The sequence below is a fragment of the Coregonus lavaretus genome, assembly GCF_964263955.1.
Source record: "Coregonus lavaretus genome assembly, chromosome: 3".
Classification (NCBI taxonomy): domain Eukaryota; kingdom Metazoa; phylum Chordata; class Actinopteri; order Salmoniformes; family Salmonidae; genus Coregonus; species Coregonus lavaretus.
The window spans coordinates 62,836,328-62,862,979 of record NC_139990.1 but is presented as its reverse complement, the minus strand read 5'-3'; the positions used below and the strand labels follow the sequence as shown (position 1 = coordinate 62,862,979).

Here is a 26,652-nt window from a genome sequence, read left to right as displayed (position 1 = left end):
CATACAAAAACAATTTATTAGACATTGTCCAGGTCCAAGTACCAACAGACCTGAATAAAAAATAAAAAAAACAAAACTATGCTACAAACTTCCAAGAACAAAGATAACTCAATCTACACAAAGTTTATTCTTAAAAATACATGACCATAAAACAAAAAAAGATACAAGATGTAAGTGGGTTCTCATCATTTGTGATATAACAGACTGGAAAGACCTTGAATGAGGAAGTGAGAGAGAGCAAGAGAGAGATGCTGTGTGTATGCATGTGTGTTATTCTACCTGAGGGAAGAGGGGTAACAGTAATGCAGCAGTCACGTGGCAGCGAATTAGAGGGGCACTAGAGGTAGCTAGCAGAGAGCAAAAGGACTTCTAGAGAGGTAGCAGACAGAGAGAAAGAAAGGGAGGAGGCAAAGAGGTAGCAGAAAGACAACAGTGCTAGCAGAGAGGTGTAGAGTGGTGTTGAAATGAATGGAGAGGTAGCGCTAGCGCTAGTAGCTACATTATCAGCACCGGAACAGCTAGAAGCCCACTCCACCACCAAGGAAGAGCACATTGTTTTTAACTACAACTATATCACCATATCTAGCTCACTAAAAGGATGGATGAAGGTCAGTGGGATGTGTGTGAGCAGCATCCAGGGTACTAGAGCAGGGTTCAGCTAAGTGTGTGAGTAGTACAGTGCTACGCCTGGCTGGTGGGGGCTATGGGGGTAGGGGTACGAGTTATGGGCCCTCTGGACACCCCCATCAATCGTTGGTGTGACCCATATGATGGGGGGGGGGGGGGGGGGGGGCAGAGCAGCCGAGCAGACAGTCATCAAACACCTGTCTCTGCTGTACGCACATTCTGCTATTCTGACACCAATAACGAACACATGAACACACTTCGGACTACAGTGTTTAGTTTCAGAAGAGCAAAGTGGAGAGGTAGATTCTCAGTGAGAAGAGCGTGTGTGAGGGGAGGGTCACTGGTCCCCTCTGTGTGTGTCGAAGGAAACCCTCATGCTCCCATTCATTACAGTACACAACACACGTCCCTAAATGATCAACTAGCCCTCAAACCCAACTAGCTCCCTCTGATGTTGTGTTGGGAGGAGTTGGTGTTGCGCTGAAGGAGAGGAAGAGACTAGAGTGTAGTTCTAAAAGGTGAGAGAGGAAAGAAAGGGAAAAGTGGGAGTTTTCCTATTTTCTCCCAAAATATTAGCTTCATATTCTTTTAAATAGAGAACAACACAATATATCCTTAAAAATAACTGGGAGGAGCCTATCTGATCTGCCCCACACCAGACTGACTGTGGAGAAAACAGTGTTCTTACTAGGAGGGCCAGAGTCACAGCCCCATTGACGCTGTGCCCTGAGTGGGAGGGGTGTGTGTGTGTGGAAGCCAGGAGGAGTTTTTGGAGTTGACAGAACACCCAGCCAGTAGCAAAGCCATCAATGAGCTGAGGTTTTAATAAGAGGTGAGTGTGTGTGTTGGTTTGGGGGCAGGCGTCTTAGTTGTCAGCAACTCGTGCTGGGGCTGCAGCTTGAGGTCCCACAGACGCTGGGGGCATCCCATCAGGCTGTACAGGCGAGGGGCCAGGGTCTGAGGACAGAGCACACACTGGTTAGAGAATGGGACACACCAACACACACACAGGATCTGGAATGCAGGTACAGATAGTGTACTCACACATGCCGTTGGGGGCTCCAGGGTGGCGGGGGCCCATCATGGGAGGCATGCTGCCAGGAGGGGGGCCGCCAGGCATCATGCGCCCTGGCATGGGCTGACCGGGCCCTCCCATTGGTCCTAAACAAAAGGAGAGGCTTGGTGAGACACTTGGCCTATCACAGAATCAGTGTGCTGGAACATTTTGAAAACTGGCTAATGTTTCCTAGCTAATATTTTGTGTTATTCCCTTGCCTTGGATATTGTTCCAGGAGTTTCTGGGTCTTTTGTGCGCTTCTTTGCTGAGAGATGGTGTGCTCCAGTGTGTGTGACCTTACCTGTCTGTTGCGGGTGGTGGGGACCCATGGGGTGGAACCCGGGGCCGGGGGGGCCGTGTCCGGAGTGCATGGCGGGAGGGGGTCCGTGGTGGGTGGGTCCGTGGTGCATGCCTGGGCCTGGGGGGCCATGGTGGGGTGTGGGTCCCTGGGCCGCTGCGTTGGCCTGCTGCTGCTCCATCTGCTGGCGGGCCTTCATCTCAGCATACTTCAGCTGCTCCATGTGGAAGGCCTGGCGCTCCGTCAGCAGCTGCTGCCTCTGCAACTCCAACTGGAGGGGTGAGAGAGGGGGGTTAGAGAGAGGTGGCAGAAATAGGGGTGAGAGAGGGTGGGGTTAGAAAGCGGGACAGGAAGAGAGGGCGATTGCGAGAGAGATGGGGGGTGAGGTCATCATTTTATCAAACTATTAATCATGATTATCATTCCCATTCGCTTCTCAAAAGCCCATTGTCCACAAGTATAAGGATGATCATTACTCATAGTATCACAGAGAGAGGATGATATACCAAGTCAACAGTGGTATATGGAGGAGGGTGGTGATACACAAAACAGCTTCATTTCATTGTGCCATGGATTGATAAATCAAAGAATGAGGGAGAGGAATAAGGAAAGAATTAAACAGAGTATAAGCTATAAAGACAAAATGATCACGATAGCTGACATTATGACAGAGGGGAAGAGCGGTGCAGCGGGAGAGAGGAAAAGCAATGGAATGAGACCGTGAGGAGGAAGAGAGGGGGCAGTGAAACAGGACCACTCTGGAAGCAGGAAGGAGAGAGGGAGCAATGGCTGGAAATGTCGATAAAAGGAATTGATTTGCATGCAATAAACCACTAACACTCTCTCTGACACGGAATCAAATTGGGGAATTCCATTACCAGAAACTCTACAGAGACGGAGAGAGGTGGAAAAAGAGAGGGAAGGAGGTAAGGGAGAGGAAGTATATTCCCTATTTGTGCCCTGGTAAGTACATTTGTAGAGGTGGAAGAATGTGGAGTAGTAAGACAGTGAGGAGTGCCCTTATTTAGCATTTGTGTGTGTGTGTTTAAGACGGAGACACAGTGTGTATTTGAGAGAGTGTGTGTGACCCAGTGTTTACAGCCTGTGGTAACGGTAGGAGGGAGGCAGCCTGGGTGCTGTTCCAGAGGGTTATGTAATGGCTGGCTGGCTTTTTCATGCACTATTTATCAGGCTGTTCACTGGCCTACGGTCCGCAGCAGCTCCACGCTTTAGAGTTTTACACTCCTGACACACACAGCCACCCTTTCCACTGGACTACAGGCCCCCTATCTACCCAGCAGTTAGTTGAGCAACTTAAACCGTGTGTATCCAAATGGACACAGCAACGACCCCCCCCCCCCCCCCAAGTGTGTTTCCTACATATGCTTGCATGTTCTTTATTCTACTATCCTCTGTGTACTCCCCACCCCTCAAATTACCATCCATTATTAATGCAAATGTTTTATATTTACACTTTTCACTTCCTCTGCTTATGTTGTAGATATAGGCCCACTCCCAAAACCATCTATTTGTCCAGCCAAGTTATCCATCTGTCGTTGGCTCTACCTCACACACATCTCAAATGCCTGGATGGGTGATAACTAACACTGATATAGCCTAGATACCACTACATTTCAGATGCATATCCAATCCTTTCACATCCCAAAGGGGTCTGAAACTACAAACACGTTCAACCAGCAGCAGTCTTCCACTGAACTACATTTCCCATAATCCACCTCTGTCCCACTACTTACAGCCTCTTTCTCTCGGTCCATGATGGTCTCCAGCTCCTCAAAGTGTCTGAGCTTGATCTCCAGCTTCTTCATCTGAGTCTCCACCAGCAGAGCCACCAGAGACTTGATCTTCCTCTCCTCCACCGCCGCCAGGTGCTACAGGGAAAGGGAGAAATACAAAGAGAAGTAACAACTAGACTGGCCAGGTAGTGTAAGCGTAGCGCAAGCGCTTTTGAGCCATGGGGAAAACTGACATACCGATCAATGAGAGATGCTACACCGGCAGCGCAAGCATAGCATGAGAGAATGGAGCTTGAGCTGCTGAAGCATCTGTTAAGGCTTCAGGTCTATTTCATTGCATTTCGTTCACGCTTCCCAACTGAAAAAGTGTCTCTCGCTTTTGATTTCTGCCTCCGTTTGCTACTTCTGGTTTCGGACACCAAAAACAGTGCATACGGAAAGCTGCCGCTATGCTTGCGGTGTAGTTTCAGGGTCAGATATACAGTGAGGGAAAAAAGTATTTGATCCCCTGCTGATTTTGTACGTTTGCCCACTGACAAAGACATGATCAGTCTATAATTTTAATGGTAGGTTTATTTGAACAGTGAGAGACAGAATAACAACAGAAAAATCCAGAAAAACGCATGTCAAAAATGTTATAAATTGATTTGCATTTTAATGAGGGAAATAAGTATTTGACCCCTCTGCAAAACATTACTTAGTACTTGGTGGCAAAACCCTTGTTGGCAATCACAGAGGTCAGACGTTTCTTGTAGTTGGCCACCAGGTTTGCACACATCTCAGGAGGGATTTTGTTCCACTCCTCTTTGCAGATCTTCTCCAAGTCATTAAGGTTGAGGCTGACGTTTGGCAACTCGAACCTTCAGCTCCCTCCACAGATTTTCTATGGGATTAAGGTCTGGAGACTGGCTAGGCCACTCCAGGACCTTAATGTGCTTCTTCTTGAGCCACTCCTTTGTTGCCTTGGCCGTGTGTTTTGGGTCATTGTCATGCTGGAATACCCATCCACGACCCATTTTCAATGCCCTGGCTGAGGGAAGGAGGTTCTCACCCAAGATTTGACGGTACATGGCCCTGTCCATCGTCCCTTTGATGCGGTGAAGTTGTCCTGTCCCCTTAGCAGAAAAACACCCCCAAAGCTTAATGTTTCCACCTCCATGTTTGACGGTGGGGATGGTGTTCTTGGGGTCATAGGCAGCATTCCTCCTCCTCCAAACACGGTGAGTTGAGTTGATGCCAAAGAGCTCGATTTTGGTTTTATCTGACCACAACAGTTTCACGCAGTTCTCCTCTGAATCATTCAGATGTTTATTGGCAAACTTCAGACGGCCCTGTATATGTGCTTTCTTGAGCAGGGGGACCTTGTGGGCGCTGCAGGATTTCAGTCCTTCACGGCGTAGTGTGTTACCAATTGTTTTCTTGGTGACTATGGTCCCAGCTGCCTTGAGATCATTGACAAGATCCTCCCGTGTAGTTCTGGGCTGATTCCTCACCGTTCTCATTATCATTGCAACTCCACGAGGTGAGATCTTGCATGGAGCCCCAGGCCGAGGGAGATTGACAGTTATTTTGTGTTTCTTCCATTTGCGAATAATCACACCAACTGTTGTCACCTTCTCACCAAGCTGCTTGGCGATGGTCTTATAGCCCATTCCAGCCTTGTGTAGGTCTACAATCTTGTCCCTGACATCCTTGGAGAGCTCTTTGGTCTTGGCCATGGTGGAGAGTTTGGAATCTGATTGATTGATTGCTGTGGACAGGTGTCTTTTATACAGGTAACAAGCTGAGATTAGGAGCACTCCCTTTAAGAGTGTGCTCCTAATCTCAGCTCGTTACCTGTATAAAAGACACCTGGGAGCCAGAAATATTTTTGTTTGAGAGGGGGTCAAATACTTATTTCCCTCATTAAAATACAAATCAATTTATAAAATGTTTTACATGCGTTTTTCTGGATTTGTTGTTGTTGTTATTCTGTCTCTCACTGTTCAAATAAACCTACCATTAAAATTATAGATTGATCATTTCTTTGTCAGTGGGCAAACGTACAAAATCAGCAGGGGATCAAATACTTTTTTTCCCTCACTGTACAAAGTGCTCACCCCTGGGCCCTCTAGAATAATCTCACCCCTGGGCCCTGTAGAATAATCTCACCCCTGGGCCCTGTAGAATAATCTCACCCCTGGGCCCTGTAGAATAATCTCACCCCTGGGCCCTGTAGAATAATCTCACCCCTGGGCCCTCTAGAATAATCTCACCCCTGGGCCCTCTAGAATAAGCTCACCCCTGGGCCCTCTAGAATAAGCTCACCCCTGGGCCCTCTAGAATAAGCTCACCCCTGGGCCCTCTAGAATAAGCTCACCCCTGGGCCCTCTAGAATAAGCTCACCCCTGGGCCCTCTAGAATAAGCTCACCCCTGGACCCTCTAGAATAAGCTCACCCCTGGGCCCTCTAGAATAAGCTCACCCCTGGGCCCTCTAGAATAAGCTCACCCCTGGGCCCTCTAGAATAAGCTCACCCCTGGGCCCTCTAGAATAAGCTCACCCCTGGGCCCTCTAGAATAAGCTCACCCCTGGGCCCTCTAGTATAAGCTCACCCCTGGGCCCTCTAGTATAAGCTCACCCCTGGGCCCTCTAGTATAAGCTCACCCCTGGGCCCTCTAGAATAAGCTCACCTTGGCCTTGGTGGCAGCTGAGGCGAGGGCAGCGGCGGCTGCAGTAGCGATGTTCCCCTCCCCTCCGTCCGACTCTAGCTTCTTCCTCTCCTCTTCCTCCTCGTCCATCGTTCCCTGATCCTCCTTCTCCTTGTCATCCTCCGAGGTCTCCATGGCCTCCTCCTTGCCTTTGTCTGAAAACATTGCGAAAACATTGCATAAACATTATAATTCGATATCAATTCAAGTCAATGCAGGACTTATACAACCCAAATAAAAAAAGGCTATTCTGCTTCGATTGAATCATCCATCTACTGTACCTGCTGTAGCCTTGCCCTCTCCTCCCTCGCTCTCTCCCTCCTCCCGCTCCGACGGTTCGGCCGTCTCGCTCTTCACCTTCTCTCCCTCGGCCGGCTTCTCAGCAGACTCACTGGGCTTCTCCGCCTCATCCTTAGACTCAGCCTGAGACAACAGAGACGCGCAGCGACAGGTAAGACTGAGGTGTTACATAGCTGACTATATGTATATGCAGGTCACACAGAACTGAAGGTGATATAGAACTGAGAAATACCAAACTGAAGACTACAGCTAGACAGGTCATTGAGAGCTAAGGAGAAAAATGAACTAAACCGAACAAGGGTCAAAGTTAATGCTCTGTATTTCAATAAGCCTGCAGTAAAACCATCAGGACCAGAACCAGCGTGGATAGGAGATGGCTAATGAAGGTTAATGAAGATTCCCCCCTCTACACTGGTCACTGATGCATGGCTAACTCCTGCTAATGTGATCTGTGGTGTTACATTTACCCTGTGGCCTTCCTAAACACAGAGAAATAGGGTGGATGGATGGTGAGAGAGAGCCAGAGAATAATAGTAAGTGAAAGATAGAAGGAGAGCAGTAGATGTAGGGGGCAGACTGTATGACTGCCTGCTTTAGAAATAAAGTAAAACACTGTTTGATGTCTTCTGTGCCCATATGAATGTCCCTAACGATGTAACTGTAACGATGAGATAGATGTTCTTCTTCTTAGTTTTTTGTTTTATTGTCTCGCTGTTATACGGTGTCCAACCGTGTTGGCTCTTGCCTAGCCATCTTGTCTCAAGAGGACCATAAAGGAAATAAGTTCCAGACGTTATTGTGTGTTATCCTCGATGATTTGACTCATGTGCATGTATGGCTTTTTCAAGTTTTATGTGTGCTTGTTTTTTTTTTTTAAATGGTCGAATTAATCAACTAAACTAACGACCTCTCACCCCTGGGCTGTCTCACCTTGTCAGGCTGCTGGGAGTCGGAGTCTGTGTCCATTTTCTCTGTCTCTGCTGGCTCTACAATGACAGACAGAGAGACGGGGTTTGAGAAAAGGGCTAGACAAAGAACAAGACATTTCTCAGAGAAAACAGATTATGCATCATCAGTAGACCCTCACCATGGTTCAGACAGTGTGTATTTGTGTGTGTGTGTGTGTGTGTGTGCATGTGCAAATGTAGGAGAAAGTGAGTGAGTCTATGGGGAGTGAGCGCATGAATGTGTGTTTGAAAAAGCATGTCCATGTGTGCATTTGGGCATGTTTTCTACTATGCAATTATTGACCTGTATGAGAGATGGTAGACTGCTTTGGGGAGGGTATTGAATGCATTTAGGCCATTTATTGATTGCTGATGCGTGTGTGTGTAACATGCATTTATTCATGTGTAATTGCTGATTGAGGGATTGCTGTTTGTGTACCAGGCATTGAGGCCCATGGCACATGGCATAGTGTGTTGACCCAGTTTCAACCCCTCCCCCACCCCCATCTGCCATTCTAATCCACTGGTTACCACGGCAGCCAGGCACATACACATAACACACTCTGAAGAAACCTCTACGTCGCCCCCCCCCACTGGCCATCCTGATTTCAGCTGGAACCTCTAATGTTCTGGTGAGAATCCACATCTGGCTTTACCCACGCGAGCGCACACACACATGCAGGAGGTAGGCATAAGGTCTAGGTGACCTGCCGACAGCTGGCTAAGAGCAGCCTCGCCCTAACCTGTTAGCTGTGGTCTGTCTGTGTCTTGGCCATTTGCTGCCCTCCACTGGTAACACTCAGTACTCCATCTAAATGTGGGCGTGTGCATATGGGTGGGTATTTTGTGTGAGTATCGTATGCATGAGAGTATGTTTAACGTATGTGATGAGAGAACGTTTTTGTATGTTTATATGAAGGCATGTGTGCTTACGCAATTCTATATGTATTGCAATTCGATGTTCCAAACATATTGCTGCAGAGGGACAAGAGACAGCCATGAAAAAACAAGTTTTGATCAGTCATGGAAATAAGTGCTGAACAAAAATTGGCTCCATATTTAAAAAGATGGAGAACACGCTATGAAGAAAAAATTCTGGAAATTGGTGCAGGTACAGCCAACTAGCGCAAAAATAAAATTGTGATAGTCAAAATGATCCCAATATATAACTTTCAATTTTTTCCCCCGATCACTAGTGTATATTTTTGTATCTACCTTTGCAAATGTGTGACTGTGTGTACATATATCTGAATGCATGTGTTCTGTTCCGAGTATGTGTGTATTCTGTTCTGTCCTGAGTGTGTGTTCTTTTCCGAGGTTGTATGTTCTTTTCTGAGTGTGTGTTCTGTTTTACCGGTCTTCTCGGGCTCCTCGGGGGCGGTTCCTGCGATGCCGCTGCTCTCCAGGCCATAGGCGGGGTCTACCTTGCCCGTGCTGCGGGCCGCCTCCTGAACCTTCTTCACATGGGCCTCCACCAGCTCTGCTGGCACCTCCTCACGCACACGGCTAAACTCCTCTGGAGAGAGGGAGGCACTGCAGTTAGCTACAGACTCACACCTTGTGATAGTCCCTCCACACACACACTGATATGTTCAAACACACAGCGATATTACACACACAACCGTATCCTTACCACACACTACATGCAGTGTGATATTACATACAAATGAAAACACATTTTATTTTACGATAAAACACACTTGCTAGGCTACCACATATTGCAAATGACCCACACACCCAGTTCCCCCCAACACACTCCCCAGTCACGTACCCAGGGCTGCCTTGGCGGCGGCGGAGGCCACGCGGGGGTCCACCACGGAGGCCAGGAAGGCCACAGTGCTCATGACGGGGTTGCCTGACTGGCTGAAGGGTACGGGCTGGTAGGCCAGGGGGCCCAGGGACGACTCAGAGTTCTCCAGGTAGGGGTCCTCGATGGGCAGACGCAGGAAGTGCAGGATACACTCGTCCTGGGTGCGCGAGCCCACGTGCTCCGACACCTTGTTCCAGTCATCCTTGTACATCTCCAGAGCCTGGTAGGGAGGAGATAGAGGAATGAGAAGAGCTCTGATAGGCTGGTAGGTTTTAGATTATGTTTGCGATTAGTGAAGTGGTGTGAAGGGAGATGAAGGGATGAGAAAGGCTCCGATAGGCTGGTATGCTATGCAGTCCATTTGTGATTGGTCAGCTGGTAAGTTGTGATTGACGTACCTCCAATAGGAGCAGGGTCTCCTGCTCGGTCCACTCCCGGCCGCCGCTGGTTCCTTTACTCTTGGGGTTCTTCTTGGAGTAGAGGTCGTTACGCAGGCCAAAGTTCTGCATGTCAGAGGGCTTGTCTTTGCCCTTCTCTGGGAAGTTGAGCATCTGCTGGCCAGAGGGGATCTAGAAGGATGGATGGAGAAGAGACAGGGTGAAAGGAATCACACAGTGGTCAGAGGATGCAGTGAATACTTTTGCACAATCACTCACAACATTTGTGACCCATCAAATCATCAAAATTAATGGTTGCAGACACACAACGACTATATGTGTATTTGGTTTAAAGACCATTCCCCTCAGTATCCAAACACCTGAAAGGGCTGGACAGGTGAAAGCAATGTGACCAAAGCTCCATGTAGTTGTCTATCTAACCTGTGGGGGGCGGTGGTGCATCGGCGTCAGGCCAGAGGGGGTGTCAGCCAGCACGTTGAAGTGGGGGGTGGGCGGGGGGCCCATGGGGAGGGGCCGACTCTCAGCATCCACCTGGTAGTTTACCAGCCCCCACTGCTCCAGGAACGCATGGACCCTATAAGAGAGAGACATGACAGTTAGATACAGGCAAAGAATATACTCCACAATCATCAGCAAGACAGGACAGTCCAACTAAACCTGAGTCTTATTCATTAGAGACCAAATGGAGAAGAACTGACTGGAACAGAAGAACCCCCACCCCCCCCCTACAAAGCGTTTTATTTAACTAGGCAAGTCAGTTAAGAACAAATTCTTATTTACAATGACGGCCTACACCGGCCAAACCCTCCCCTAGCCTGGACGACGCTGGGCCAATTGTGCGCTGCCCTATGGGACTCCCGATCACGGCCGTTGTGATACAGCCCGGGATCGAACCCGGGTCTGTAGTGACGCCTCTAGCACTGCGATGCAGTGCCATAGACCGCTGCGCCACTCAGGATCCCAAACGGTGTGCCCTGACGAACAACGTCCTAGCTTCTGCCCTAGGGAATCCATTTCATGTTAACCCCTTGACCTTTCACCTCATGACGGCACACACGTCTCCCGTCAGGTTCCTGCGGCAGGAGGTGGAGGTCAGGTACTCCTGGGGGTTGAGCCGATACGTGTCGATCATGAAGTTACGGTAGGCCAGATATCTGACAGGGACAAGACAGGAAAACACATTTTACAAACAAACCACTGAATAGTCTGAACAAATAAGGATGTAATGTGTTATACAGCAATGGGTGTGTGTTTGTGTGTATATACGACGGAAAATTCTTAGTGAAAGCGTGCGTCTGCAGTTCTTTAATGGTTTGAGTGCGTTGTGTGTGGGGCAGTGTTCTTTGCTGACTCACATTTCTGGGGACTTGGACTTGTTCTTGCCGTTGAAGAACTCTGGCAGTGCACGCCTCTCAATCTCATGGATACTGAAAGAGAGGGGGGGGGGGGGGAGTAAACTCAGACACAAAAATAAAATACACCCCCACCCCAAAACACACACGATACACTCCACACACATTAAGAACAGTGGGCCCATTCCTCACCAGTTGTAGTCGAACCAGGCGGCGTAGCTGGGGATGATGATGTGGTGGGTCTGCTCGGTCACGTTGTCCTCGCTGGAGTCGATGAGGCGGTTGACATCGGCCTTGCCCTGCTCCTCCTCCTCCTGCAGGGGGAGACAGAGTCACACATTTACATTTTCGTCATTTAGCAGACGCTCTTATCCAGAGCGACTTACAAATTGGTGCATTCACCTTATGATAGCCAGTGGGACAACCACTTTACAATATTTTTTTTAATATATATATGTTTTTTTTGGGGGGGGGGTGGGGTAAGGGGGGGTAGAAGGATTACTTTATCCTATCCCAGGTATTCCTTAAAGAGGTGGGGTTTCAAGTGTCTCCGGAAGGTGGTGAGTGACTCCGCTGTCCTGGCGTCGTGAGGGCAGCGAACAGTTTTGACTGGGCTGAGCGGGAACTGTGCTTCCGCAGAGGTAGGGGGGCCAGCAGGCCAGAGGTGGATGAACACAATGCCCTCGTTTGGGTGTAGGGACTGATCAGAGCCTGAAGGTACGGAGGTGCCGTTCCCTTCACAGCTCCGTAGGCAAGCACCATGGTTTTGTAGTAGATGCGAGCTTCAACTGGAAGCCAGTGGAGTGTGCGGAGGAGCGGGGTGATGTGAGAGAACTTGGGAAGGTTCACACGGATGGGATCAGGTCAAAATAGGCAAGAAAGGAGAGCAGAATTCTGGCTAGGGGTTGGTCAGTTTCTATTATATATGAACGGAGGATCAAACGTTAAAGCAGGATTTCCAGATGAATCAGGAATAGTCCCATTCCAAATGTAGGAAAACTGGATCTGAAAGAGGCTGCGTCTGGTGGTACTTTACGGCAGAACAGGACCTGGTTTCCCAAAAGCATCTTATGGCTAAGTTCATCGTTAGAACCTTCATAGGAGCATCGTTAAATCTTGGAGGTGTTTCCTAAAACCAACGTTATTAACGTTGCACTGGAAAACGCTCGTAATCTAACGCATGCCTCAGACCACTCGTAGAACAGCTAAGTGCGTCAGATGCTTTTTTGCCCTCCCGTGTCACTTTATACACAGAAGACCTCCGCTAAACATAGAATCACATGGTTTATCAGTCTGTGACCGCCGTTAACTTCCGAACAAAGTTCACTACAAATACAATGTTGTCAATGTCTTTGCGATGGACACAAACAAGCGACATATAAAAACTCAACTGAGTTCTATTTTGCTACTTGTAGGCTACGGTCTAATTTGTCTCAATATATTTCATGATATGTAGCCGAACATGTGCGCAATGATGTGCCAAATTGGTGATTTAGTGCATTGTCATTGGGTAAGCATTATAATAAGCGGACTCAATATTTGCAGACGTAGGTGGTAATAGGAGCTGATCCGTCATCAGTATTGTGAAATAATTATAATTTTAAGAAAAGATTTTAATGGAGAAAGCTGATCTGAGACCAGCACTCCCCTTCTTTCGATCGCATCAGTATCGACACATGCTCCAATTACGCACTTTGTGACCGTTCTCTCTGTGTGGTGTTTTGGGAAACGCATGTTACATCTTCGGCCGTTGTAGGAAAGATGCAACGTTAAAAACAGCCGTAGGCCTAAGTTCCATCGCTATCGGGAAACCGGGCCCAAATCTACAAATAGGTAGACATTGCCTCTAAACACTGACACCAGGTCAGACATTTTTCCATCCCCTTCTGGATATAATAATAATAATAATAATAATAATAACATGCCATTTAGCAGACGCTTTTATCCAAAGCGACTTACAGTCATGCGTGCATACATTTTTGTGTATGGGTGGTCCCGGGGATCAAACCCACTACCTTGGCGTTACAAGCGCCGTGCTCTACCAGCTGAGCTACAGAGAACGATATGCTAAGAACAGGGGTTATGATAATCTCATCCTATATCTATCAATGACAACTATGGTTGTGTGTGTGGGTGAATAGGGAACAGTTTACGATGAAGATGGAAAAGAGAATGTATTTAGAGGCAATCATTAAAGGTTAAGGAAAAAAACTGGTGTTACCTTGCCTCCGGAGACCACAGAGCCATCCTCCAGATCATCTAGAAGACAGAGAGAGTGCATTATGACATCACTCTATCCATTGTTGTCATGTGTTGCTGCCATGCTATGTTGTCGTCTTAGGTCTCTCTCGTCGTGATGTATGTTTGGGCCTATATTTTAATGATTTTTTTCCCCGTCGCCGCCTTTTGGTAGGCCGTCATTGTAAATAAGAATGTGTTCTTAACTGACTTGCCTAGTTAAATAAAGGTTAAATAAACAATACATCTCGGTGATTGACAGTTTAGTACTGAGACAGGTAGATACTTAAACACTGAAATAGTTCTGCACACACACACACTTACCCAAATCAGCCACTGCCCCCCCCTTCACTGGGGTGTTCTCGCTGTCTTTCTTAGGGTTCACTGAGAACAGGGAAGAAAAACAAAGGCTGAAGAATAGCCAGAGTACGGTAGGGGTGAAATACACTGACAGTAGCTATCGGCTCTCTTTACTCTTGTAAGCTCTCTTTTTTAAATCAGCCACGGAAATAGATACAGAGGGGGGAGGGGGGGTTGCAGAAGTGGGACATTGCAGATGGGACTGGGTCCAAAAAGACCATTTTTAGCCGAGTGTGTTTGGCTTTAGAACACTTTCTGCCCGACTAGCACTCCATTCAATGCACCACTGAAGAAAGTCCCCCCAGGCTATTCCATGCTATCTTGGCAAGGATAGAGTGTACTTGTGTATGTGAGGTGTGTGTGACAGTTAGAAGAAAAAAACTAATTCAGAGAGGAACAAACTGCAGTTACTACAGAGATGAATAAACTGCAAGTCAACATGGCGACAAGCATAAGATGGATACACTCAGAGAAAGAAACAGGACCAAGAGAGAGAGAAAGTGAGATTTACAACGTGATTTAATAATAATATATAATATGCCATTTAGCAGACGCTTTTATCCAAAGCGACTTACAGTCATGCGTGCATACATTTTAGAGTGACTGAGCCAATGAAGGAGAAGAGAGGGAGGGGTGGACCACGAGGAGGGAGAGAAGAGGAGGAGAGGTAGGGGTGAGAACGAGGAGGGAGAGAAGAGGAGGAGAGGTAGGGGTGAGAACGAAGAGGGAGAGAAGAGGAGGAGAGGTAGGGGTGAGAACGAGGAGGGAGAGAAGAGGAGGAGAGGTAGGGGTGAGAACGAGGAGGGAGAGAAGAGGAGGAGAGGTAGGGGTGAGAACGATGGAGAAAAAGGACAGAGTGAAGGATCAAGAGGGAGGAGAGCAGATGAGGGAGAGGGAGACAAGACAGACGAGTTGGAGAAACAACTGACCGTTCTTTGGCAAAGTGACCTCCTCCATGCTGGGAACAGGCGAGGGGTCCTCCATGTCCTTGGTCAGGTCCTCTTCCTCCTCCTCCTCCTCGCCACGGTGGCCACGACGCTTCCAGTGAGACCCAGGGTTCCTGGGGACAGGAGAAGAGGTCAAGGGTCAGTAATGTTTTCCCAAGACACTAATCCATGGTCAGTTTAGTGTTTTTCCTCCTTAATGGCTAAAGTTAGGATTTGGGACGGTTAAGCAGGTCCTAGATCTGTGACTATTGGGGGACTCACCCCTTCTTGCCGCCCTTCTTGCGGGACTCGGCTGGGGTGGTCGGGGGAGATGGCGAGCGCCTCCTCTTCTTCCCGGCGGCGTTGGCCTTGCGCTCCTTACGATCGGGTGTACGGGAAGACTGATCAGAACCACGGGGGATGGCAAGATGAGAGACAGAGCGAGAGAATGAGAGGATGGAACAGTCTCACACAGTGGGGAGCGGGGAAGGAGAAGAGGGAGGATGTGGTGGTGAGGAGAGCAAGGAAGAGTTTGAAAGGATGGGTGACACGACACAGAAACGAGAGAAAAAGACAAGAGAGAAACAGACAGACGAGAACAAGACAACAATCCACAGTGCAGAGCCCTGTTGTGCAGCAACTCACTTAGACACACACACTTCCTACATTTACATTTTAGTAATTTAGCAGACACTCTTATCCAGAGCGATTTACAGGAGAAATTAGGGTTAAGTGCCTTGCTCAAGGATACAGCGACAGATTTTTCACCTAGTCGGCTCGGGGATTCAAACCAGCAACCTTTCGGTTACTGGCCCAACGCTCTTAACCGCAAGGCTACCTGCCGCCCTAAGAATCCATAACACACACATTACCACAACACACACCCCAGAGTTTGGCCTACCTCTTCCTCCCTTGGGAAGATCCTTTGGCGGAAGCTCACAGTCTTCTTGTTCTCGTCCACCTCATAGTCTTCCTCATTCATCCACTCGTTGAAGGCATCGGTGTCCAGGACCCACTTGGCATGCACCTGGGAGGAGAGGGAGAGAGAAGAGTCAAAACTAATCCACTACAACTGCGGTACTCAAGGGTGGTAATGTCTGCTAGTACTTTTCAGGCTGGAGGTGGGGGTTGATTAGGCCTACAGTGAGTGGGAAAAGTATTTGATCCCCTGCTGATTTTGTAAGTTTGCCCACTGACAAAGACATGATCAGTCTATAATTTTAATGGTAGGTTTATTTGAACAGTGAGAGACAGAATAACAACAGAAAAATCCAGAAAAACGCATGTCAAAAATGTTATAAATTCATTTGCATTTTAATGAGGGAAATAAGAATTTGACCCCTCTGCAAAACATGACTTAGTACTTGGTGGCAAAACCCTTTTTGGCAATCAGAGGTCAGACGTTTCTTGTAGTTGGCCACCAGGTTTGCACACATCTCAGGAGGGATTTTGTTCCACTCCTCTTTGCAGATCTTCTCCAAGTCATTAAGGTTTCGAGGCTGACGTTTGGCAACTCGAACCTTCAGCTCCCTCCACAGATTTTCTATGGGATTAAGGTCTGGAGACTGGCTAGGCCACTCCAGGACCTTAATGTGCTTCTTCTTTAGCCACTCCTTTGTTGCCTTGGCCGTGTGTTTTGGGTCATTTTCATGCTGGAATACCCATCCACGACCCATTTTCAATGCCCTGGCTGAGGGAAGGAGGTTCTCACCCAAGATTTGACGGTACATGGCCCCGTCCATCGTCCCTTTGATGCGGTGAAGTTGTCCTGTCCCCTTAGCAGAAAAACACCCCCAAAGCATAATGTTTCCACCTCCATGTTTGACGGTGGGGATGGTGTTCTTGGGGTCATAGGCAGCATTCCTCCTCCTCCAAACATGGCGAGTTGAGTTGATGCCAAAGAGCTCAATTTTGGTCTCATCTCACCACAACCCAGTTCTCCTCTGAATCATTCAGATGTTCATTGGCAAACTTCAGACAGCTCTGTATATGTGCTTTCTTGAGCAGGGGGACCTTGCGGGCGCTGAAAAATTTCAGTCCTTCACGGCGTAGTGTGTTACCAATTGTTTTCTTGGTGACTATGGTCCCAGCTGCCTTGAGATCATTGACAAGATACTCCCGTGTAGTTCTGGGCTGATTCCTCACCATTCTCATGATCATTGCAACTCCACGAGGTGAGATCTTGCACGGAGCCCCAGGCCGAGGAAGATTGACAGTTCTTTCTTCCATTTGCGAATAATCGCACCAACTGTTGTCACCTTCTCATCAAGCTGCTTGGCGATGGTCTTGTAGCCCATTCCAGCCTTGCGTAGGTCTACAGTCTTGTCCCTGACATCCTTGGAGAGCTCTTTGAGTGTGCTCCTAATCTCAGCTCATTACCTGTATAAAAAGACACCTGGGAGCCAGAAATCTTTCTGATTGAGAGGGGGTCAAATACGTATTTCCCTCATTAAAATGCAAATCAATTTATAAAATTTTTGACATGTGTTTTTCTGGATTTTGTTGTTGTTATTCTGTCTCTCACTGCTCCTACCATTAAAATTATAGACTGATCATTTCTTTGTCAGTGGGAAAACGTACAAAATCAGCAGGGGATCAAATACTTTTTTCCCCCTCACTGTATATAACATTATCATGACTGGCTGCTCTATCCTCACCTTCCAGGGCTTCTCAGAGGTGGGTGGATCCTCCACATCCCCTTCCACGTCGCTGGTGGACACCCAGGTGTCATAACTGACCGCACAGAGAAGAGGCGTTAAAGGTCAGTCACAGGTCACAGTGGGTGGATGTATAGGCAGACAGGAGCAGCAACGTTAAAGTCTAAAGGTGCCAGTCTCTCACCTGTCTGGGTACATGCCCCAGTGCACCAGAACCTGCTTGTCTTTACGCATGACTGGACGCAGCCACTCCTCTGCAAGACAAACACACACCTTTTTACCAGCGTACACACACATACTCAAGTAATGAATACACACTACTGTATTAGTAATAGTATATTACTGCATACACATATTTTACTTTGTTTGAAATATGATGTGAGAGTAGGGTAAGCCTCAGTAACATGGCCATAAGGAATTAGATTCAAAGATTACAGCACAATCCAGCCTATAACAGGGCCTAGGCCAATGTTTATAACAAAGTATGTGATATAGACAGTGTCTTCAGAAAGTATTCAGACCCCTTGACTAAATCCACATTTCTCAATCTACACACAATACCCTATAATGACAAAACAAAAACAGTTTTTTTCTTCATTTTTGCATAAAAACAGATATACCTTATTTACATAAGTATTCAGACCCTTTACTATGAGGCTCGAAATTGAGCTCAGGTGCATCCTGTTTCCACTGATCATCCTTGAGATGTTTCTACAACTTGATTGGAGTTCACCTGTGGTAAATTAAATTGGACATGATTTGGAAAGGCACACACCTATATAAAGTTCCCACAGTTGACGGTGCATGTCAGAGAAAAAAACACGCCATGAGGTCGAAGGAATTGTCCATAGAGCTCTGAGACAGGATTGTGTTGAGGCACAGATTTGGGTAAGGGTACCAAAAAAATGTCTGCAGCATTGAAGGTCCCCAAGAACACAGTGGCCTCCATTATTCTTAAATGGAAAAGGTTTGGAACCACCAAGACTCTTCCTAGAGCTGGCCGCCCGGCCAAACTGAGTAATCGGGGGAGAAAGGCCTTGGTCAGGGAGGTGACCAAGAACCTGATGGTCACCCTGACAGAGCTCCAGAGTTCCTCTGTGTACAACCATCTCTGCAGCACTCTACCAATCAGGCTTTTATGGTAGAGTGCCCAGACGGAAGCCACTCCTCAGTAAAATGCACATGACAGCCCGCTTGGAGTTTGCCAAAAGGCACCTAAAGACTCTCAGACCATGAGAAACAAGATTCTCTGGTCTGATGAAACCAAGATTGAACTCTTTGGCCTGAATGCCAAGCGTCACGTCTGGAGGAAACCTGGCACCATCCCTACGGTGAAGCATGGTGGTGGCAGCATCATGCTGTGGGGATGTTTTTCAGCGGCAGGGACTGGGAGACCAGTCAGGATTGAGGAAAAGATTAACGGAGCAAAGTACAGAGAGATCCTTGATGAAAACCTGCTCCAGTGCGCTCAGGACGTCAGACTGGGGCGAACGTACACCTTCCAACGGGACAACGACCCTAAGCACACAGCCAAGACAACGCAGGAGTGGACAAGTCTCTGAATTTTCTATTTTATTTTTTATTTAGCTAGGCAAGTCAGTTAAGAACAAATTATAATTTACAATGACAGCCTACCAAAAGGCAAAAGGCCTCCTGCGGGGACGGGGGCTGGGATTAAGAATATAGGACAAAACACACATCACGACAAGAGAGACACCACAACACTACATAAAGAAAGACCTAAGACAACAACATAGCATGGCAGCAACACATGACAACACAGCATGGTAGCAACACAACATGGTAGCAGCCCAAAACATGGTACAAACATTATTGGGCTCAGACAACAGCACAAAGGCAAGAAGGTAGAGACAACAAAACATCACGCGAAGCAGCCACAACTGTCAGTAAGAGTGTCCATGATTGAGTCTTTGAATGAAGAGATGGAGATAAAACTGTCCAGTTTGAGTGTTTTTTGCAGCTCGTTCCAGTCACTAGCTGCAGTGAACTGAAAAGAGGAGCGACCCAGGGATGTGTGCATATTGGGGACCTTTAACAGAATGTGACTGGCAGAACGGGTGTTGTATGTGGAGGATGAGGGCTGCAGTAGGTATCTCAGATAGGGGGGAGTGAGGCCTAAGAGGGTTTTATAAATAAGCATCAACCAGTGGGTCTTGCGACGGGTATACAGCAGGTAGCTTAGTGGTTAAGAGCATTGTGGCAGTAACCGAAAGGTCACTGGTTCTAATCCCGAGCCGACTAGGTGAAAAATCTGTCGATGTGCCCTTGAGCAAGGCACTTAACCCTAATTGCTCCTGTAAGTCGCTCTGGATAAGAGCGTCTGCTAAATGACTAAAATGTAAATGTAAAAATGACCAGTTTACAGAGGAGTATAGAGTGCAGTGATGTGTCCTATAAGGAGCATTGGTGGCAAATCTGATGACCGAATGGTAAAGAACATCTAGCCGCTCGAGAGCACCCTTACCTGCCGATCTATAAATTACATCTCCGTAATCTAGCATGGGTAGGAAGGTCATCTGAATCAGGGCTAGTTTGGCAGCTGGGATGAAAGAGGAGCGATTACGATAGAGGAAACCAAGTCTAGATTTAACCTTAGCCTGCAGCTTTGATATGTGCTGAGAGAAGGACAGTGTGCTGTCTAGCCATACTCCCAAGTACTTCTATGAGGTGAATACCTCAAGTTCTAAACCCTCAGAGGTAGTAATCACACGGGTGGGGAGAGGGGCATTCTTCTTACCAAACCACATGACCTTTGTTTTGGAGGTGTTCAGAACAAGGTTAAGGGCAGAGAAAGCTTGTTGGACACTAAGAAAGCTTAGTAGAGCGTTTAACACAAAATCCAGGGAGGGGCCAGCTGAGTATAAGACTATAATCTGCATATAAATGGATGAGAGAGCTTCCTACTGCCTAAATTGAGAAGAGCGTGAGGCCTAGGATCGAGCCTTGGGGTACTCCCTTGGTGATAGGCAGTGGCTGAGACAGCAGATGTTCTGACTTTATACACTGCACTCTTTGAGGTAGTTAGCAAACTAGGCCAAAGACCCCTCAGAGACACCAATACTCCTTAGCCGGCCCACAAGAATGGAATGGTCTACCGGTTATCAAAAGCTTTGGCCAAGTCAATAAAAATAGCAGCACGACATTGCTTAGAATCAAGGGCAATGGTGACATCATTTAGGACCTTAAAGGTTGCAGTGACACATCCATAACCGGTGCGGAAACCAGATTGCATAGCAGAGAGAATACTATAGACATCAAGAAAGCCAGTCAGTTGATTCCTTACAAGTTTTTCCAACACTTTTGATAAACAAGGCAAAATAGAAATGGGCCTATAACAGTTAGGATCAGATTGATCTCCCCCTTTAAATAAAGCACGCACCGTGGCTGCCTTCCAAGCAATGGGAACCTCCCCAGAGAGGAGAGACAGGTTAAAAAGGTCAGAGAGGCTTGGCGATGATATGGGCAGCAACCTTAAGGAAGAAAGGATCTAAACCATCTAAACCTTTAGCATCTCAGACTCAGTGATCGCCTGCAGGGAGAAACTATGTAGTGGGGCAGGGGAAAAAGAGGGAGGCGCATCGGGGCTAGTCGCATTAGAAGGGGTGGGAGATGAGGAAATGTTGGACGGGCAATGAGGCATGGCTGAGTCAAATAGGAATCCTGACTTAATGAAGGGGTGATTAAAGAGCTCAACCATGTGCTCCTTGTCAGTAACAACCACATCATCAACATTATGGGACATGGGCAGCTGTGAGGAGGAGGGTTTATTCTCCAGGTCTTTAACCGTTTTCCAGAACTTCTTGGGGTTAGACCCACAGAGAGAGAACTGCTCCTTAAAGTAACTAACTTTGGCCTTCCGGATAGCCTGAGTGCACTTATTTCTCATTTGCCGGAACGAGAGCCAGTCAGCCTGAGTAAGCGTGTGCCGAGCCTTTCGCCAAATGGAATTCTTGAGGTGGAGTAACTCTACCAGATCACAGACGAACCAGGGGCTGAACCTGTTTTTCATTCTCATTTTCTTTATGGGGGCGTTTGTTTACAATACCACTGAAAATATCAAAAAAGAAGGTCCAAGCGTCTTTGACAGAGGGGATCAAGCTGATTCTATACCAATTTACAGAGGCCAGGTCATGAAGGAAGGCTTGCTCATTCAAGTTTTTTAGCAAGCGTCTGACAAATCAGGACAGGTCGTTTCACTGAGCAGCCATTACGAATACAGGCTGTAAAACAGTGATCACTAAGGTCATTACAGAAAACACCAGACTGATACCTATCAGGATTATTTGTGAGGATAACATCAAGGAGAGTAGCCTTTTCTGGGTGTTTGGAGTCATACCTTGTGGTAATAATATGAGAAAGATTTAGGGAGTCTCATTGCTTTAGGACTTGGTCAGGTGATTTAAGCATGTCCCAGTTTAGGTCACCTAGCAGGACAAATTCAGACTTAGTGTAAGGGGCCAGGAGAGAGCTTAGGGCATTTAGGGTACAGGCCGGTGCTGATGGTGGAGGATAACACCCAGCAACAGTCAACAAAGAGCTACTTGAAAGTTTAATGCTTAAAACCAGCAAATCAAATTGTTTGGGGACAGACTTTGTGGAGAGAGCCGAGCACTGAAGGTGTTCCTTGGTAAAGATTGCCCCTCCACCACCTTTGGAAGATCTGTCTTGCCGAAAAAGGTTTTAACCAGAAAGGTTAACATCAGTGTTCAAAACACTTTCTTAACCACGTCTCAGTAATGACCAACACATCTGGATTGGAGCTGTGAACACATACCTTCAATTGATCCATTTTAGGTAATAAGCTTCTAGTGTTAACATGCAGAAAACCCAGGCTTTTACGAGAGCAGAAATCAGTGAAACATATCAGAGCACAAGTCAGAATTGGGGGCTAGCAACAGTAGATGGGTCAGGGTGCACATTTCCAGATATCATCATCAGTAATAGAATCAGGGCACGGCAGAGGACAGGGAGAGCTCTGCAGTGTTGATTCTTTATGACATTTGAATGTGCATCAGATGGCAACAAGATCATATCGTACAGCAATTTCATCATCAGGTAACATGAATACAAAGCCAGCGAGAGGTGGTTAGAATAGGATGGGAAGCCAAGAGTCTGTGTAACCAATAGAGTGTCAGAGTCTGGAAACAAACAGTCTGTCCCACGGTTGGGTAAGTTCATAGTCAACAAAGCACGCAGGAGTCATGAGGCAAATAGCATAAAGCACAAGAAAAAAATTGAACGACTTGGGGCTAGCCATTGTAAGTTCAAAGAGTCACTCGCCCCAACAAAATAACTTGAGAGTAGCTCTCGGAGTCCAGTAGGCTATAAAAGTATGAGATAAAATAAATAAATAGTAGGCCTATACTAGTTAATTAAAGCGTTTGCGTAAGCTCACATAATAAGCTTCACAAGTTAATTAGCCTACCTAAAATTCTGATCAGTCCAAAGTCTGCGGTGTGTGTGTGTGCTGGAGGTGAGCGAAAGCTCGAGAGAGAGAGAGTGTGGCGGGGGGTACCTGTACCAGACAGGGGGACACAGGCCAGGGCAGACGGTGAACAGATCGCCAGGTGGAATCTAAGCAGCAGTGCAGCAGGCAACGGGAGTAGGTGTCACACCCGCTTGGGAGAAGCTTTTTTCTGGAGGCAGATTCCTTGTAGAAAATCCCAGCTAGCTAGCAAGTCTCTCTCTGTCCACCGGTTGTTTTTTACGTGCAAAAGAAGGTCGTTAAGTGGCCCAGGCAGAGCCCGGACTTGAACCCGATCAAACATCTCTGGAGAGACCTGAAAATAGCTGTGCAGCAACGCTCCCTGTCCAACCTGACAGAGCTTGAGAGGATCTGCAGAGAAAAATGGGAGAAACTCCCCAAATACAGGTGTGCCAAGCTTGTAGCGTCATACCCAAGAAGACTTGAGGCTGTAATGGCTGCCAAAGGTGCTTCAACAAAGTACTGAGTAAAGGGTCTGAATACTTATGTAAATGAAATATCAGTTGTTGTTTTTTTATACAATTTGCAAAAATGTCTAAACCTGTTTTTGCTTTGTCATTATGGGGTATTGTGTGTAGATTGATAAGGGGGGGAAAACTATTTTATCCATTTTAGAATAAGGCTGTAACGTAACAAAATGTGGAAAAAGTCAAGGGGTCTGAATACTTTCTGAAGGCACTGTACATTGTAAGGGAAGCTTTATTTCCTTTCTCAGTAGAGCACATCACTTACCATCCTCCTGCTGGGTTGGAGAGGGGTAGATATGATGGGTAGCCTTAGACTTATCCTCAGTGATGGAGCCCTAAAGGAAAGAAGGAAGGAAAATAGCTTTACGATGCCATTTGAATGTCTGGTGAGTGGTGACACAATCCTACCATTGGTTGGTGCAATTTGGGTGGGCGTGTCTTACCTGGTGTCTCTTGATGATGTCCTTCAGCTTATTGGCCTGCTTCTGCTCCATGTCAGGCACCAGGAACACGGTTGGTCGAGTCAGGCAGCTATTCTGAACCAGGGTCTTCTCTACATTCAAGAACATCTCTACATTCCTGTCCATCCTGGAGGGGTTCTGCAGGTCAAACCTTCGCCTGCAGATAGGAGGGATAGAACATGTGTTTGTTACTTACAGTCTCAACTCAGCTTCACAGGGCATCCTTTTTACCTCCCTCTCTTAAAGCAACCACTACCTTCTATGTGATTCCATAGGAGAAATAACATTTCAAATATTAATTATACAAATCATATAAGTGATTAGTCCAAGGTGGGAATGATGCATTTTTTAAGTATTCAATCAAGACCCTACTTACCAGCCCTGCTCGCTCTTGAACTTGTAGGTGGAGCCCAGGATGTGACACAGAGCACCCCCTGCCTTGAAGTCCAGGAAGCTCTTGGTCTGATGAGGCAATACAGAGAAAAGGGCGAGGGACGTTCACACAAGCTAGCTCACATAGATAAAGACAGGGCAAACTACTATGACACAAAATGTGCAGAAGTGATTGGGAAGCCCTCAAACCCTCCATAGCCCACTCTTCCCTTGCCCAAAAAAGGTCTAGGCGTCATTTCAATTTCACTATGTGTGTAGGTCCCGTCCCTGTCCCGACCTGGTCAGGTGTAAAGATGTGTGTGGAGGAGATACTCACAGGTAACTTGGTGAGGGCAGGGTTGTTGACCCTCCGTCCGAAAGCATCTTCCTGGAACTGAAGCAGCTGCACCACCAGCCCTGCCAGAGACTTATTGGAGGGAGAGTCTGCCTGTACATACTGAGACACCACAAGACCACTGTGTTAGTGACGGTGGCACACTCATGTGTGACAAAGGAGACAAAGGAGGGATTGAATATTGTGAGCCCACAGAAGTGTTAGGCTACATGGTCAGACAAACACATGGCCAATGCAGACACACACAAAATCTCATGATTAGGTAGCTCATACTGTAAGACCACAAGAACAGCCTTTCTTAGGTAAATGAGGGGTGATATGATATCACTTTTTCATTCAGTGAGGCCCCTTCACTGGTCACTGAAGAGTGGCTCCCCGGTTTCAAGAAAATAAATAGTTTACAGTAGCTAGTTACTTCTTTTCAATACAGTTGTTTTGGGAAATCCATACGTTAAGGCTGGCATGTGCATCCACGACCACGCTGGGCCCCGTGTAGCTCAGTTGGTAGAGCATGACGCTTGCAACGCCAGGGTTGTGGGTTCGTTTCCCACGGGGGGCCAGTATGAAAAAAGTATGAAAATGTATGTACTCACTAACTGTAAGTCGCTCTGGATAAGAGCGTCTGCTAAATGACTAAAATATAAAAAATATAAGATGTTTTGCTGCTGTCAGCAAAGGCAGCCTTTGCTTGGTTTTATGTGCGGAACACCGTTTGTCTCCTAGCTCAAGCTAGTTCAGTACATGATGTAGTCGAGGCTTCCCATCAAGACGATTCAGCTAATTAACTAGACATAAATGTAAGACATCAACGCACCAATCGATCCGTCTGCTGTTCTCTGCTCAATCACAATGTTACCCAACGTTACTGTGGCTAACTAACGTTAGTTACGTCAAGTCACGTGACTTGCCGGATCACCCCAATGTTTACATCAATGATACCGTTTCAAAACATGTTAACTAACTAGTTATCTTACCTACCTTAGCTAGTACGTTAACTAGCCAACTACGCTCAGATGCAAACAAAATTAATTATGTTAGCTACCTTGCTAACAGGTTACACAAACAGACAACTCTTCAGGTAGCGCTGGCCGTGCAACAAAACAAATTACGGACGGTATGGTCAGGCTGTTCAGTTAGCAGCTAACATTTCGTTAGCTAGCCTAGCTATCTTTCGACATGTAATGTTCATGTTGTTAACGTTAATGTTGCGATGGACATCTTTATGGCTGAAGCTAACTATCTATTAATATCTAGGTTGCCACAAGTACCTAATGGGAGCGATAGATTGAAAGAGAAAGCTAGATTGCACTTCCATTGTGCTAGAGACGCGTGCCTTGACGTTAGAAATCAATGGAGGTTAAAACCAGCGCTCGCCAACCTTTTTGTAGTGTTTCCCGATCCATTGGCGCACCGAATCGATCTGAGAGACAGTTTCTGCGCTCTCCCAGTATTTCGAGGAAGGACCTCCATCTTTCTTACGGCACACCGCAGTACCGACGCCCACAGGGCCGGCTGCTGGTCCCCCTGAACCCGTTCCACCCGCTGCAGTTGCCGCTGTCGCCATTGTTTCTTGTCCTGTCCGCTGCTATTTCGCTTCTCAACCGCTTCATACACCATGCAAGTTTTCGAATAAAAAATGCGCATGCGCAAATACGTAAATAACGTAACGTTATTGAATCTCGCGATAAAGAGGGTTCATATGGAAAGGGTCCGAATGAATGTCAGGGTTCAATTGCCACAGGCAATAGAGCAGAAACTGGATCAGCAGCATGACCAGGTGGACTGAGCACTGGGACACCCTTACAAAAAAAGATTGCATGCAGTAAAAGTGCAGTAACTGCAGTCGACTGTGGTATTTCGGACACAGTAATTGCAGAATAACTGTAGTGTACACTGCAAAATTACTGCAGTAAAAAAAAACGGTGTTAGTTTAAACGCAGTATTTGCAGCACACTGGAGTTATACTGCACTCTGACTGCAATGTTTTTTCGTAAGGGCAGCCAGGAGTCCACAGGCCAGGTAGTCCTGAGTCATGGTCCTAGGGCTCAGGTCTTCCAGGAGGGGAGAAAGAGAGAGGG

The 26,652-nt window shown here is 47.1% G+C and overlaps 1 protein-coding gene across 1 annotated transcript; it reads right to left on the bottom strand.

The window, feature by feature from the left end:
- smarcc1a (SWI/SNF related BAF chromatin remodeling complex subunit C1a) lies at positions 1 to 26,171 on the bottom strand. The gene is made up of 26 exons (XM_084155056.1): positions 25,953 to 26,171; positions 24,557 to 24,676; positions 24,224 to 24,309; positions 23,830 to 24,004; positions 23,652 to 23,721; positions 17,598 to 17,667; positions 17,414 to 17,489; positions 15,658 to 15,783; positions 15,039 to 15,157; positions 14,760 to 14,890; positions 13,795 to 13,854; positions 13,454 to 13,491; positions 11,425 to 11,546; positions 11,236 to 11,307; positions 10,921 to 11,034; positions 10,301 to 10,454; positions 9,881 to 10,051; positions 9,444 to 9,702; positions 9,027 to 9,188; positions 7,656 to 7,711; positions 6,707 to 6,848; positions 6,408 to 6,580; positions 3,737 to 3,871; positions 1,986 to 2,253; positions 1,672 to 1,788; positions 1 to 1,584 (listed from the first exon to the last, which is right to left on the bottom strand). The coding sequence occupies exons 1-26, from the start codon at positions 26,136 to 26,138 to the stop codon at positions 1,493 to 1,495; spliced, it is 3,294 nt and encodes a 1,097-aa protein (XP_084011182.1). The 5' UTR covers positions 26,139 to 26,171; the 3' UTR covers positions 1 to 1,492.
- Between the last annotated feature and the right edge of the window lie 481 nt (positions 26,172 to 26,652).

What these genes read in the sequence shown, in the direction of transcription:
- smarcc1a (XM_084155056.1), bottom strand. Translation starts at nt 26,138, where the DNA reads ATGGCGACAGCGGCAACTGCAGCGGGTGGAACGGGTTCAGGGGGACCA. An exon ending in TCGGGAAACACTACAAAAAG is followed by an intron (nt 24,677 to 25,952) that starts GTTGGCGAGCGC and finishes GTGGTGTCTCAG; the next exon opens with TATGTACAGGCAGACTCTCC. An exon ending in CTGCCCTCACCAAGTTACCT is followed by an intron (nt 24,310 to 24,556) that starts GTGAGTATCTCC and finishes TTGCCTCATCAG; the next exon opens with ACCAAGAGCTTCCTGGACTT.